General features: G+C 43.8%; 2 protein-coding genes across 3 annotated transcripts in view; both read left to right on the top strand.

Moving 5' to 3' along the window:
* Positions 1–2,234, top strand: part of LOC105509650 (IQ domain-containing protein F5-like) — a 26,892-nt gene extending 24,658 nt beyond the window's left edge. The window contains exon 3 of the mRNA XM_011938976.1: positions 1,800–2,234. Coding sequence (XP_011794366.1) covers positions 1,800–2,228 — 429 coding nt within the window. The 3' untranslated portion in view covers positions 2,229–2,234. The remainder of the gene's footprint in view (positions 1–1,799) is intronic.
* Positions 2,235–9,200: 6,966 nt separating this feature from the next.
* IQCF3 (IQ motif containing F3) lies at positions 9,201–13,242 on the top strand. Of its 2 annotated transcripts, none has more exons than XM_011938975.1 (7): positions 9,201–9,633; positions 10,527–10,592; positions 11,016–11,177; positions 11,659–11,691; positions 11,808–11,878; positions 12,048–12,095; positions 12,789–13,242. In XM_011938975.1, the coding sequence occupies exons 5-7, from the start codon at positions 11,861–11,863 to the stop codon at positions 13,185–13,187; spliced, it is 465 nt and encodes a 154-aa protein (XP_011794365.1). In that variant the 5' UTR covers positions 9,201–9,633; positions 10,527–10,592; positions 11,016–11,177; positions 11,659–11,691; positions 11,808–11,860; the 3' UTR covers positions 13,188–13,242. The 2 variants fall into 2 exon arrangements, with proteins under 2 accessions (XP_011794365.1, XP_011794364.1); XM_011938974.1 differs by having other exon boundaries at positions 9,201–9,666.
* The last annotated feature ends 1,923 nt before the right edge of the window (positions 13,243–15,165 follow it).

Raw genomic sequence — 15,165 nt, 5'->3', positions numbered from 1 at the left:
TTTTTATTTTCCCCATGACTAATGATGTTGAGCATCTTTTTGTGTGCTTCTTAGCCATACATAAACTTCGTTTTCTGAAGCACCTGATTAAGAATTTTGCTGCAAACTTATTCTTTGTCATCCTTCTTTGGCTCTATTGTTTGACTGATTTGAAATCCATGTGATTGACTTTTCTGTTGATGGAGATTTAAAGTTGCCTCAATTTTATGTTTTTATCAACCAGACTGTATAACCAGAGTCATAGGTGCCCTTATATCATTATCACTTTCCCCTCCTCCACTCTTCCTGTCACATATATGGCTAGAGGAGTACACACAAGCATGATGGAGTCATCTAACCCCTAACTATGGGCAATTTAGGGGATTGTGGACCTGAAAAGGTTGAACCAACTACCTCCAAATCATGGGCATTCGCTGTGGTGTGAGAGACCACCAGTTCACCCAAAGTTGCAGGCAGGGGAAGGTGAATTCCCACAGTTAATCAAGATGCAAGCCCTGTGTCTAGGGTCTCTGGGTAAGCTAGGAGATTCAAGATTTGGTGGACTTGGCACTGAGTTCCACAAAGAACGACCTACCCACACCTCTCCTCTTTACTTGCTTGTAGAAGCCTGGACAGTTTAAAAACAACGCAATGAATGATGATGAAAAAAACATATTGATGAAACAGAAACTGAAGGAGGAAAGGAGTAAGATACGAGAACCTCTTCTTCCACCCCAAACAAAGGTAGGTCACAGCAGGCCCTTAATTTTGGGACAGACCCCTGCCAGGCAACTTCTCTGACGCTCGTCGCCCAGTAGTGATGGTTATCTTCTCTATGGCTCATAGCTTGGGATGACCATGGAATTTACAGCCCAAACCAGGATACATTTGTGGAAGGTGGTGCTATTATTTCTTAGGAATAAGCGTCATAAACTAAAAATATCCCAAGCAACTAGGACAAATAATTGCTATACACAGAGCAGGGATGATCAGCAAGTGATTCATCCTGAGATATCTTCTTCTCCCATTTCCTTGTCAGCCTGAAAAAGGTGGGTGACTGAGACATGGAGACTTGGTTGTAGGGCAAATAAACCCTGAAATGTGGGGACAAGATCATGCAAAGTTCAAGAGTAGAGTGATGAGCACTGTTTGGATAATGCATGGCCAAATAAAGAGAAATCAATCTAAGTCTAAAATTTGTGTGTGTGCATGTCTGTGTGCACATGTGTGTATGTGTGCGTAGGGTAACTGAAGTTTAAGGTATGAAAGTCAAAAGAGGTCAAAGTGAGAAATAAATGAGAAAGATCCCAAACTGTGTGGAATGGGGAAAGTTTTAATACTATGACATGACAGAGAGGTTGTGGATTTGAGCTGGAGTTGGGGAGGAGAGGAGAGGGCCAGCAAAGGACATCAGCTGGTGGGAGGATCTGAAGGGAAGGGTCATGGATGTCATGGCCCAGGTGGATCATGGTAACACTTTAACCTCTTGAACACAGTGTCCTTGCTCTAGACTGGCGGACAAGGTCAATGGAAATTCAAGTGAGGTAGCCAGGGCAGTCTACCTCCATTTTGCAGTTGGGGACATTGAGACTCAGAGGTCAAGGTGAGGTGACCATGTCCATTAACCTGTGGGTGGCAGAGGCTGGACACCTATCAGGTCTCCTAGGTCCAGCTCTTGTCCCATTCATGAACTTTAGAGGAAGGGGCCTTTCCTCATAGAGGATCAAGGCCCCTTCCTCTCACACCCTGGGACTGACTGATGTGTGATAATATTTCCTGAGTGTCCTTCCTTTTCCTTGCACCCCTCCCCACTAAAGAAGCCACCTGGCGACATTGAACTGGCCTCCATGAAAATCCAGGCCTGGTGGCGGGGCACGCTGGTGCGACGCACACTACTGCACGCGGCCCTCAGAGCTTTGATCATTCAGTGCTGGTGGAGGCAGGTGCTGGCAAGGCTGCAGGCGAAGAGGCGGCGGGCGGCACTGGAGCTCTGCGCACGGCAGCTATGGGCAGCAGTCAGGCTGCAGTCCTGGGTCCGCATGTGGCGTGTCCGCCGTCGTTACTGTCGTTTGCTCAATGCTGTCCGCATCATCCAGGTCTACTGGCGCTGGAGAAGTTACCATACCCGTGGCTTTTTCCATGGCAGCTATGAGCTCACAACAAGCCAGCTGAGCCTTGAGCTTGACATCTTCCTGGGATCACAGATTTGCCGAATTACAGACTGCATCCCCTTCCCAATAAAGAACTGACCAGGTCTGCCCCAACTATGTGTCCCTAGTTCTCTATTAAACAATCTCTGAGAGATCTTTGTCTCAGCAAAGGGTCAGGGAAATGAGGACAGGTACCTGGCATCTCACAGGTCAGCTCTGAGGAGTCAGCCGGCTTGTCTGGGGTCCTGTGGGGAGAAGGATGTGACAGCCCCATGCTGGAGGAGCAGGGCTTGTGATAGACTGGCAATGTGGGCCATAGGTGAGGGGGTTGGGGTTACAGAGCCACCAAGAAGGTCAGCTCCAGGGAGACCGGTTCCTGCTGTGGTGTGTGTAATGGCGCCCCCTGTGGCCATGCAATATGGAGGCCTGTGCCATTCTTGGCTCTTAATCCTCCAGCCTCTTCCCTTACCACTTAGAGCAAGTTCAAAAGCCCTCCCTGGGTCTACATAACCCTGCATAATCTGGACCTGGCCATCTCATCCTCTTTATGTCCTCCCTGGCTGCTCTGCTATTTAGCAACTATCCCAAGCATGTTCCCATCTGAGAACTTTGCCCTGCTGCCTGCTCTCCTAGGGTCATCGGCATCTGGTTGGAGCTCCCACTCCATGCAGGTTTGTCTCCATGCAAAGGCGCCCTCTCCAGCTCCTCAGTCTGCCTTCCTGTTTTCAAAGCCCTCATCACTACTTGAGCTTGTCTTACCCTATTGTCTATTTTCTTTTTGTTTCTAGAGGGTTGCTTCCAGGAGAGTGGGATTCTGGGGTCAGTGCTGTGTTCCCAGGACCTAGAATGGGACTTGGAACATTGTGGTTCCCTCTCTATGTATCTACACGTATGTACAGGTTCAGTAGCCTTATCTGAAATGCTTAGGAGCAGAATAGCTTCAGAGTTCAGATTCTGGGGGATGTTGGAATATTTACTTTTTACTTACATATTCAGCATCCCTCATCTGAAAATCAAAATCCAAAATTCTCCAACAGCATTGTCTTTGAGCTTCATTTCAGCACACAAAAAACTTCTGATTTAGGAGCATTTTGGATTTTGAATTTTTAGATCGCGGTACTCAATCTGTATATATTTAGATATCCAAACTACCCAATCCAGAGCCGACCTCCTGCATCTGGCTCTTACACCACAGGAGGCAACATTCCTCTCCCTTAGTTATTCCTGGGCAGGTACCAGAACACTAGGGACCACCTCTACAGCTTAGAACTCACCACAGTATGCCAACCAGCCAACCCTAATGCTTTATCCTGCCCTGCCTTGCCTTTCCCTCAGAAACTCAATTAAGACCACAACCTCAGATCTCCCCTTGCTTCTTCCTCTGCCACCTGACCAAAGCCTGGAGCTTCCCTTGTCACCCTGCATGGCATGCCGCCCACTGTAAGAACCAGGTCCTGTGAGTGTAATAAACTTAGTTTTCTTGAGTTTCTTTTTGTCTCCGCTTGTGGCCACACCTGACTCATTAAAAAAAAAAAACAGGAAGCAGGGCCGGGCACGGCAGCTCACGCCTGTAATCCCAGCACTTTGGCAGGCCAAGATGAACAAGGTCAGGAGTTCAACACCAGCCTGACCAACATGGTGAAATCCCGTCTCTACCAAAAATACAAAAATTAGCCAGGTGTGGTGGCACGTGCCTATAATGCCAGCTACTTAGGAGCCTGAGGCAGGAGAATCACTTGAACCTGGGAGGCAGAGGCTGCAGCGACCCAAGATCACACCACTGCACTCCAGCCTGGGGGACAGAGTGAGACTCTGTCTCAAAAAAAAAATAAAAAGAAAAAGAAGAAGGGTGTGTGTGTGTGTGTGGTCTGTAAGTTTGAAGTGATCTTCATGCAATGAATGAGACTAACCATTTTTAGATTAATCACGTAAGATTAACCACTGAACTAAAATTAACAATTTGGTGGTATTTAGCAGAATCACAATGTTAAGCGATCACCATCTCTATAAAGTTCTCAGACATTTTTATCACAATAAAAGAAAATCCCATTGATATGGTTTGACTCTGCGTCCCCACCCAAATCTCATCTTGGAGCTCCCATAATTCCCACGTGTTGTGGGAGGAACCTGGTGGGAGGTGATTGAATCATAGGGATGGGTCTTTTCCATGCTGTTCTCTTGACAGTAAATGGGTCTCACGAGATCAGATGGTTTTTAAAATGGGAGTTTTTCTGCACAAGCTCTCTCTTTGCCTGCTGCCATCCATGTAAGATGTGACTTGCTCCTCCTTACCTTCTGCTATGATTGTGAGGCCTCCCCAGTAAGTCCAACGAACCTCTTTCTTGTATAAATTGCCCGGTCTCAGGTATGTGTTTATCAGCAGGGTGAAAATGGACTAATACACCCATATTCATTAAACTACCATTTTCCATTATCTCCAGCCCCTGGCCATCCCCAGTCTACATCTGTCTCCATGAATTTACCTATTTTAGATTTTCCACATAAATGGAATTATACAATATTTTGTGTCTGGCTTCTTTCACTGAACATAATGTTTCCAAGGTTCATCTATGTTGTAGCATATATTATTACTTTTCATCCTGAGTAATATTCCATTGTATGGATATGCCACACTTTGCTTATCCATTCATCGCTGATGGACATTTGCATGTTTGCACCTTTAGCTCTTGTGTATAAACCTGTTGTGAATATCTAGCAGCTACATCATTTTACATTCCCTCCAGCAATGTACAAGGGTTCTGATTTTTGTACCTCCTTGCCAACATTCACCATTTTCTCTTTTTAAAAAAATTATAACCATTCTAGTTGGTGTGATGTGATGTTTAATTGTGGGCTTGATTTTGCATTTCCCTAATAACTAATTTTGCTGACTTAGGTGATGGTCTCCATTTGAATACCGTCTTTGGACAAATGTATGTTCAAGTCCCTTGCAATAATTTTAATTGGGTGGTTGTTGTCTTTTTGTTGTTTTAATAAATATTTATCTGATGAATGAATACACGATTCACAAGTCCATCCAGATCTTAGATCTGTGACTTAAGCACAGTTGAAATCTTACTGCCTAGAAACAACTATCCCACCATCCCTGAATGATTCTCTCAGCCAGCCACCTAGATCCCTCATACCCAGTAAGCATGTTGTTCTCAGCCTCAGTCTCTCTGTGTTATCGTTTCTCTCTGGCAGAGTTCCCAAGTGTGTGAGTGTGTCTGTGTGCACAGTATGGTGGGGCAGAGTCTATTGTTGCCCCTCCACTTCATGGGTGCATGCTGCTGTCTTTCTCTGTAGGGTTTTACCTGTCTCTGTCTCTGTCCACCTCTCATACTGTTGTCTTTCACTTCGTCTCTTCCACTCCTCAGTATCTTTCCCTGTTGGCTTCTGCTTCCCTCTGTCTACTCTCTGCTGATGTCATGTCTCCTTCCATCTCTTGGACTCACTGGATTTTCTGGATCTGTAAATGACTGGTAAAGATGATTATTTCACCAGCCAGTCCTCAGAAAATCAATTTGCTTTTCTAAATCATGATGACCCTTTGTCTCCAATAGCCCCACAACCATGGGATGGAGAAGCCTTAGAGAAGGTACCAACGTGGTTACTCCTGCACGATGGAGGCATGACTCACTCAGGCTCATCAACCCAGGATGTGCAAGTGCTTAGAGGAATATCAGAACACTTGATGCATATGGTCACTTAACGCATATGATTGGTTCAGGGCTGAGCACGAGACCCAAACCAGGCCAATAAGCCTCAGTTTCTGTGCTGTCTTGGAACCACTGGGTTTGCTACCTATAGGGATTATGTAAGCAGAGCTGCTGGGGGCATCACACAGAAAAAGCTTGCTGAGAATGAAGCCAACCGAGGAAGGTACAGTCAAGGGATGTAAAGGGAGGGACTAAGCTTAGCCATGCCTGAAGCTTGCCTAGCTGTCCTACTGGAAATTTTAATTTTGTGAGTCAAGACACCCCCATTTTCACTCAGGTCAGTTTGCCAGGTCAGATATCTAAAGAGTAAGACATTTCATTGGATTAATAAACAAAGAGGGCTTAATATTATATGAGCAACACTTCAGGAAGTGGTTTTCAAACACTGGTTTTTCAATCAGAAACTTGACAGAAGGTATGCCTAGGGAGTTCTTGACAGTAAACATGGAATTGTCTCTCAATTAATACACACAGAAGACCAGAACATTCCTGTAATGCAGAAAACTACAATGAAAGGGAATCTTCTGTGGATAAATCAGCTCATACCTAGAATCAGAATGGCCAGAGGGTAAATCAAAGGTGGACTGGTCACAGCTTTGACCTATAGGTCACAGCCCAGATTACTGGGCCCTACCTAGCACTTCTGATTCAGTGAATCAGGATCCCAGGATGTGTGTTTCTAACAAGACTCCTGGCGATGCTGTGGCTGCTGCTCTGGAGCCTCCCACCCTAAGAACCACTGGGGCGGAGCCTAGATATATCAGGATGAAGGTGGCTGTGAGTGACAGCACAACCAAAGAAACAGTGGTTTCAATAAATGAGATTTTTTTCTCTTTCCCATGTAAGTCCAGTATAGATGATCCAGACCTGATATGGCACTCCACAGGGTGAGGAATCCTGGACCCTCTAATGTGTTACTCTGCTATGTTTTGCCTCCATTTCCGAGGTAATTATTGATTCAAAAATGATTGTTTCAAACTCAATAATTACATTCACAATCCAGCCAGCAACAAGGAAGGAAGAGCAAAAGCAAAGTGCACTCCTTATCCCTGACATTGCACGTGCCACTTTGCCCACAGCTCAGAAGAACATAAAAAAAGATCTGAACAAAGGAGAGACATAGTATATTTACTGATAGAATTTCTTAACGTTGTAATATTGTCACTTGTCTCCACGGTAATCTATGAAACTCACATTCCAATACAATAAAATTAAGGTCAATTCTAATCAAAATCTCATCATGACTTACAGGAACTTGACAAACTAATGCAAAAAAAAAAAGTATTGCAGAATTAATTTCCACAGTTCATTAAATCAGTTTTGAAAACAGAATAAAAAAGTGTTCACCACTTTGGGAAGCCAAGACGGGTGGATCACGAGGTCAGGAGATCGAGACCATCCTGGCTAACATGGTGAAACCTCGTCTCTACTAAAAAATACAAAAAACTAGCCGGGTGAGGTGGCAGCACCTGTAGTCCCAGCTACTCGGGAGTCTGAGGCCGGAGAATGGCGGGAACCCGGGAGGCGGAGCTTGCAGTGAGCTGCTGAGATCCAAAAAACCACACACAAGCCAGGCACAGTGACTGATGCCTGTAATCCCAGCACTTTGGGAAGCAAAGGTCGGCGAATCACTAGAGGTCAGGAGTTTGAGACCACCAGCCTGACCAACATGGCGAAAATCCATCTCAACTAAAAATACAACAAACTAGCTGGGTGTGGTGGCGGGTGCCTGTAATCCTAGCTACTCAGGAGGCTGAGGCAGGAGGATCACTGGAGCTCAGGAGGTGGAAGTTGCAGTGAGCCAAGATCACACCACTGCACTCCAGCATGGGTGACAGAGCAAGACTCTGTCTCAAACACACGCACACACACACACACACATCCCACTAACAGCTATCATTAGTATTCTTAGACCCATAAGAGATAACAACAAATCAATAAAACAAGCATAGTGTGCTATAAAAAAAGAATATTCAGAGGATGGGAATGACTCTTTAAAAGATATCAAAAACTACCAGAAAGTAGATCAAAAAGTTTAAGATGGCAAACGTAAATGGACAAATCTCTTAAAGCCCAGTCCAGAACTTGCATACTGTCATTCTACATTTTTCTATTGACGAAAGCAGGTCATATAGTCAAACTCAAGGCCAGGAAGACATATTCCATCACCTTACAGGGAGAAACTGACACAAAAAGATGGAATATAGTGTAGAAAATATTAGAAACTTCGAGGATCAATCTATGATTTGACTAATAGGATTTCTAAACATAGAAAACTAAAAAAATTGAGGGGTAGAAATTATCAAAAAAAAAAAAAAAAGCAAATACAACAAAGTTTCCCAGTCAATGACATGAATTTTTAATTTACAAGGCTAAACCAGTGCCCAACACAATGAATGGTTAGAAAAACCAAAACACATCTCTAGGTATATCATCTTGTAGTTTCAGAACATCAGGGAAAAAGGAGATCCTAAAAGCTTCCAGAAAGAAAAAAAAAATAGGTCACATTCCAGAGTGATAAAAGACATTGTATTAGTCAATGCTTGCACTGCTATAAAGAAACACCTTTAAAAATAAAAGGAAAAATAAAGAAATAACTGAGACTGGGCAATTTATAAAGAAAAGAGATCTAATTGTCTCACAGTTCTGCAGGCTGTCCAGGAAGCATAGTGACTTCTGAGGAGGCACTGGGAAACTTACAAACATTGCAGACAGTGAAGGGGAAGCAGGCACATCTTACATAAGCAGGAGGAAGAGACAGAGAGGGAGAGGTGCCACACTTAAACAAACCAGATCTCACAATAGCTCACTCACTCACTACTGCCATGACAACACCAAAGGGGAGGGTGTTATACCTTGAGAAACCACCCCCATGATCCAATTACCTCCCACCAGGCCCCCCTCCAACATTGGGGATTACAATTCAACACGAGATTTGGGCAAAGGCACAGATCCAAACCTCTAACAGACAGTGTAACAAATTCCTCAATATCCTGAGAGAAAAATAATTTTCAAGTCTGGCAACATGGTGAAACTCCATCTCTACAAAAAAATTAGCCAGGCACAGTGGCACGTGCCTGTAGTCCCAGCTACTCCAGAGGCCAAGGTGGGGAAATTGGCTGAGTTCACTGAGCCTGGGAGGTTGCAACCAGTGAGCTGTGATTGTGCACCTACACTCCAGCCTGGGTAGCAGAGAGAGATCCTCCCTCAGAAAAGCTAAAGAAAAGAAAAAAAAAAAGGAACAAAAAATAATTTTCTGTCTAAAATGTCATACCCTCTTTTCCCTAGATGCTTACACAATTGCATATGTTCTAATTCCTATTATGAATTCCTTATCCCATAGCATCCAGAGTGGTTCTGCATCCCCAGTAAAACTGTGCCTGCAACATGTGGGATCCGTAAGTGGGAGAGTCCTCACAGGGAAGAGGGGAAAGAAATTCCTAGGATTCTGGGGAGAGGGTACCCAAGAAGAATGACCAGGCAGCAGGCTTGAAGAGCAGCTACCCAGATTACAGAGTGGTGCAGGGGTCCATGAAAAAAGCAGAGTTGACGGATTATCCGAGTTTTGATGAAAAGTTGGGGATAAATTAGTACAAACCATGGCAATCAAGAGCTCCAGGAAAAACAGACAGGAAACGCATGAAAGGCTATGTCATAGCAATGTGCCATGTTGCTAAGTCATGGACAGGATACATAATCACAATGATGGAAGTACTGAATACTTACTGAACAAAAAACTGTGATGCTATAATCATATTGAGAGGAGAGAAGAAGGATGGGAACAGGTAAATCTTCCCTTCATGAAAAGTAGTCAAGAGGTAATATCTACAAGAGAAAATAAAGAATTTTCAATATAGCATGTTATTGAGGTAAATCATAGGAGAAATATACAGAAGAGTTAAAAATAGTTGTCTCAGCAATGGGAGATTCTTTTGGGAGAGAATAAGGCAGGAAATGCATACTGTCCTTTTTTATTAATTATATTTTTTATAATTAATTTATAATTGTTTATAATTTTTATAAATGCTAGATTATAATTATTCATAATTTTTATAATTAATTTATAATTGTTTATAATTTTTATAAATGCTAGATTATAATTATTCATAATTTTTATAATTAATTTATAATTGTACATTTTTTTAAACAAGGTACATGAAGTTCTTTTTTGTTGTTTTAGTTTTGGTTTTTAACTTTTATTTTAGGGTCAGGGGTACATGTGCAGGTTTGTTATATAGATAAACTCGTGTCACAGGGGTTTGTTGTACAGATTATTTCATCACCAGGTACTAAACCTAGTACTCAATAGTTACTTTTCTGCTCCTCTCCCTCCTCCCACCCTCCACCCTCAAGTGGTCCCCAGTGTCTGTTGTTTCCCTTTGTGTCCATGATTATTTAGCTCCCACTTCTAAGTGAGAATATGTGGTACTTGGTTTTCTGTTCCTGCATTGGTTTATTAAGCCACTATCCGTTCTGGACAGCCTGCAGAACTGTGAGACAACTAAACCTCTTTTCTTTATAAATTACCCAATCTCAGGTATTTTTTTCTTTTTTTTTTTTTTAAGGTATTTCTTTATAGCAGTGCAAGAACCGACCAATACAATGTCTTCTATCACTCTGATTCCTTTGTTTGTGGGATGTGACCTACTTTTTTTTTTTTTTTCCTGGAAACTTTTAGGATGTTCTTTTTCCCTGATGTTCTAAAGCTACACGATGACTTCCAATACCATGTTGAATAGGAGTGGTGAGAGAGGCCATCCTTGTCTTGTGCCGGTTTTTAAGGTAAATGCTTTCAGCTTTTGTCTGTTCAGTATGATGTTGGCTGTGGGTTTGTCATACATGGCTCTTATTATTTTGAGGTATGTCCCTTTAGTACCTAGTTTATTGAGAGTTTGTAACATGAAGAGATGTTGAATTTCTTCAAAAGCTTTTCCTGCATCTATTAAGATAATCATGTGGTTTTCATCTGTAATTCTGTTTATGTGAATAATTACATTTTATTGATTTGCATATGTTGAACCAACCTTGCATTCCAGGGATGAAGCCTACTTGATCATGGTGGATTAGCTTTTTGATGGACTGCTGGATTTGGTTTTCAAGTACTTTGTTGAGGATTTTTGCATCACTGTTTGTCAAGGATATTGACCTAAAGTTTTGGTGTTGCCAGGTTTTGGTATCAGGATGATGCTGGCCTCATAGAACGAGCTGGGAAGGGGTCTTTCCTCCTCCATTTTTTGGAATAGTTTCAGTAGGAATGGCACCAGCTCTTCTTTGTTCATCTGATAGAATTCAGCTGTAGATCCTTCTTGTCCTGTGCTTTATTTGGTTGGTAAGCTATTTACTACTAATTCAATTTCAGAGCTCATTATTAGTTTGTTCAGGGAATCAATTTCTTCCTGCTTCAGTCTTGGGAGGGTGTATGTGTCCAGGAATTTATTCATCTCTTCTAGGTTTTCTAGCTTATGTGCATAGAGATGTTCATAGTCTCTGATGGTTATTTTTATTTATTTGGGATCAGCGGTACATAACATCCCCTTTGTCATTTCTAATTGTAAATTTCTTATAAAAAATCTACATTAAATGTTAAAACACTTTAATGTAAAAGGTAGACCAGAGTCTAATAGAAAAATCCATGATGCTGGATGGAAAAGCACTTTATTAGAAAACTACAAAAGCAGAATTGTAAAGGGGCAATGGATTCAAGCATATCAAAAATTAAAGATAACTGTGGAAGGAAAGGCAACCATGAAAAAAGTTAACAGGCAGATGACAATCTGAGAAATGATACTTCCACAATTTTTCCTCAACAGAGAGTTGCCCAAGGAAGTCAACAGGAGAGCCAGGTATTTGCTCTTTATCCATCAATTTTGAGCCTGGAAAAGGCACCCTGGCCCCTGGTCATAGTTGCCTTTGTGACATCATGGCCATCTCTTTCTCCACCTATCCTGCCCCTGCCAAGGTCAGGGAACAACAACCAGAGGGAGATGATCACCTGAACCACTGCTCCAAACCATGGGCAGTAAATGCTGTGTAAGACTCAGGCACACACACTCCCCCACAGGTGGGGAGTTGTCCCATGGCCCAGGAAAGCACCAGGCCACTTCTTAGGACCCAGGCAAAGGGGGAACTGGACCTGTGGGGACTTTGCAGTCAGGCTGGTCCTCACCCATGCTCCCCCACACCCACATTCTGATTGCAGAAAGGTGGTCCAGATGAAGATGCAGTAGAAAGACAGAGGCAGCGGAAGGTAGGTGGGGCCCAGGAGGGTGAGAGAATTGCAGATCATTGACTCTTTGACCCCAGAGTTCTTAGAATGGAGCTCCATCTCTGGTCCCACAGGGGTTGGCTCGTCATTGCCCTCTTATCCCCTCAACCCCTCCCTCTCCTGGGTGAACTGAGTAAGGTATGAAGATAGACGGTAAAAGGGGAGGAAGCTTCATGTGCACAGCCATGATAGATGGGGCTCAGCACAGGAAGTGGAAAGGCCCAGGAGAATGAGGAGGGACTGAGACATGATAGTGGAAGTCCACAAAAGTGAGGTGAGGGGAGACCCCGAAGGGCTGCAAGACATTAGGAGGCAGCATCGTAGCTGGGGTTTGGACCAAGACACAGGCCATAAATTCAGAGGTTCATGGATTCTTATAAGAATCCTTCAGTTCCTCACACCCTGGTCTTCCAGTCAGGTCTTCTGGACCAGAAAGTGTCTCCCCTAGTCCCATGAACCCAAGAAGTCCACAGATCAAGCATATCCCAATTTCATAGATGAGGGCACTGGGACTCTGAGGGTGTCCAGAGCCATGGACAGGACAGAAGTAGAGGACAAACCCCACCCAGGTCTCCTGGGTCCTCAGAACCGGCAGGGAGAGGGCTGATTCTTTAGAGAACCACCTGTGCTTGATGGTGATAAATTCACTGGGAGTCCTCTGCTTTGCTTGGCCAGTTGCTTCTTGCACAACTGCATCACAGAAAAAGGGTGAAGGCGGCTGGGAAGATCCAGGCCTGGTGGCGTGGGGTCCTGGTGCGCAGGACCCTGCTGGTCGCTGCCCTCAGGGCCTGGATGATTCAGTGCTGGTGGAGGACGCTGGTGCAGAGACGGATCCATCAACGGCAGCAGGCCCTGTTGAGGGTCTATGTCATCCAGGAGCAGGCAGTGGTCAAGCTCCAGTCCTGCATCCGCATGTGGCAGTGCCGGCAATGTTACCGCCAAATGTGCAATTCTCTCCGCTTGTTCCAGGTCCCAGAGAGCAGCCTTGCCTTCCAGACTGATAGCTTTTTACAGGTCCAATATGCAATCCCTTTAAAGCAGCCAGAGTTCCACATTGAAATCCTATCAATCTGAAAGGCCTGGGGCGTGAACAGGCTCCACTGCCCCAAATAAATATCTGACCAGGTTGTGTGAGTCTCAGTGATTCCCCTTACCACAGGGACCCCTGGGATTCATGTCCCACTCTTTCTCTCCTTCTCTACCTGAGAAAAGACTTCAGTGCAAGTACTTCCTCTTTCCCCTCTCCTGGCCCCAGCAGGGCCTATGGCCCCTGTGAGGACTGATGGTGGCCATATGCTGCTGCCTTTACATGCAAATTAGAAATTGCACCCCAAGGCTGTCCTCGTGTTCAGAGCCAGATGTCCCACTCCACAGCCCTGGCATCATTCCTGTCTCCTGAGCTTGGAATCAGAAGGGTATGGGCTTCACCTTCCTGAAGAATCTGGGCACCCTCTTGGAAGACAATTGTGTGTCTGAGGCCATGCTCTTTCATTCAACCATCAGAAGCCAACTGGGGCTTGCACAGGTTGGGTTTCTATTTGCCAAGTCCCTGACAGAAGTCAGGCCATCAGGCCCTTGGAACACTCCTTGGAGCAGTGTTGTCCAGGGAAAGCACAGGAGGCTGTCCTTAGTGACAACTGGGTACAAGGTTTGTGAGCCTCATGCTAACTTGGAGGTTGATGGACAGGAATGCCCCTTTTGGAAGCAGCTGATACCACAATCTTAAGGCATCTGAGCCCTGACTCCCTCCTGCCTCCTCAGCACCTGTTTCCCCAAGACCCTGAACACAAACAAGGCTCCCACTGCCATCACCACCTCCCTGTGTGTGGCACCATAACCAGGGACTTTGGCATGGACTGTGATGCTCCCAAACCCCCTGTTTTTCACCTCCAGTGATTTTGACTTCCTTCCGATCTCAGTCACCCACCTTAGATCATTGTCTCCCAAACTGTCCATGGAGAAGGATCACTTCTTAAAAATGTCCAATTCATCACAGACCAGTTCATATGTAAAACATTAAAAATGAATTACGAGAAAAATATATGGAAAAGTCATAAAGAACAAAAGCCTTATTTTTATTTATTAGAACACATAATATTGGATTTCAATTTGCTATAATAGTTTCTCCATGCTTATCCTCAATCTCTGTGCTGATCTCATTGGTAACAAACAGCTCATATGCTGGTTCTGGTCCACAGACCACACTCTGGGTAGTATTGCCCTAGCCCTTGTCATCATTCATCAGTGACTACAACAACAGCATTCATTTCAACCACCCTGGTCTCTGATTTTTTTTGTTGTTGCCTTCTGTCCTCTAGGGCAACAACTTGTGCTTGTGATTAGCATCTGAAGTGTGAGGCAGTCTTGTGGGACTAAGCCCCCCCAAGCTATGGGATCTGATGCTATCTCTACATAGATATTGTCAGAACTGAATTGAGGTAGGGGACATCAAGCTGTTGTCCATTGAAGAATCTGTCAGAGAATTGCTTCATGGGGAGAAATCCCCACACACTTCTTGGTGACCAGAGGTGAAGTACTGTGCTGAGTATAGTTGGATGTATGATAGGATAAACTAAGTTTTTTTTTCCTATATCTTTAGAATAGCCAAAAAAGTAGACCAACCCAAATGGGTAAATGGTTAGACAACCTGTGGTATATGCGTATCACAGACTACTCTTCAGCTGTAAAAAGTGTTGACCTAAAAGGAAGAGGCTGAGGCACAAAATATAATTTAAAGAGTTTACTTGAGCCAAAGTTAAGACAGCTGCCTGGAAGACTCAGATGCAGGTAACCTTGGATATGAGCTCCATTTGGGCTTTGTTTCAATCAGGTTTTTAAAGGCAAAGAGAATATAGTTGGATCTTACCTTTTGATTTAGTCTGACAGTATCATTTTAGACCATTAGTATTAAATGTAACTATTGATGTGATTATATTTACACCTGTCATTTTATTATTTGTTTCAAATAAGTCTTATGCCCATTTTGTTTCTTTCTTCTTTAACCATCTTTTTTTTTGTTAAATAATATTAGCATGCCATTTAAATTTCTGTT

This window comes from Colobus angolensis, unplaced genomic scaffold (assembly GCF_000951035.1).
Source record: "Colobus angolensis palliatus isolate OR3802 unplaced genomic scaffold, Cang.pa_1.0 Scaffold18, whole genome shotgun sequence".
Classification (NCBI taxonomy): Eukaryota; Metazoa; Chordata; class Mammalia; order Primates; family Cercopithecidae; genus Colobus; species Colobus angolensis.
Note: the sequence above shows the minus strand (reverse complement) of the source record. Positions and strands in the feature narration are given on the sequence as shown.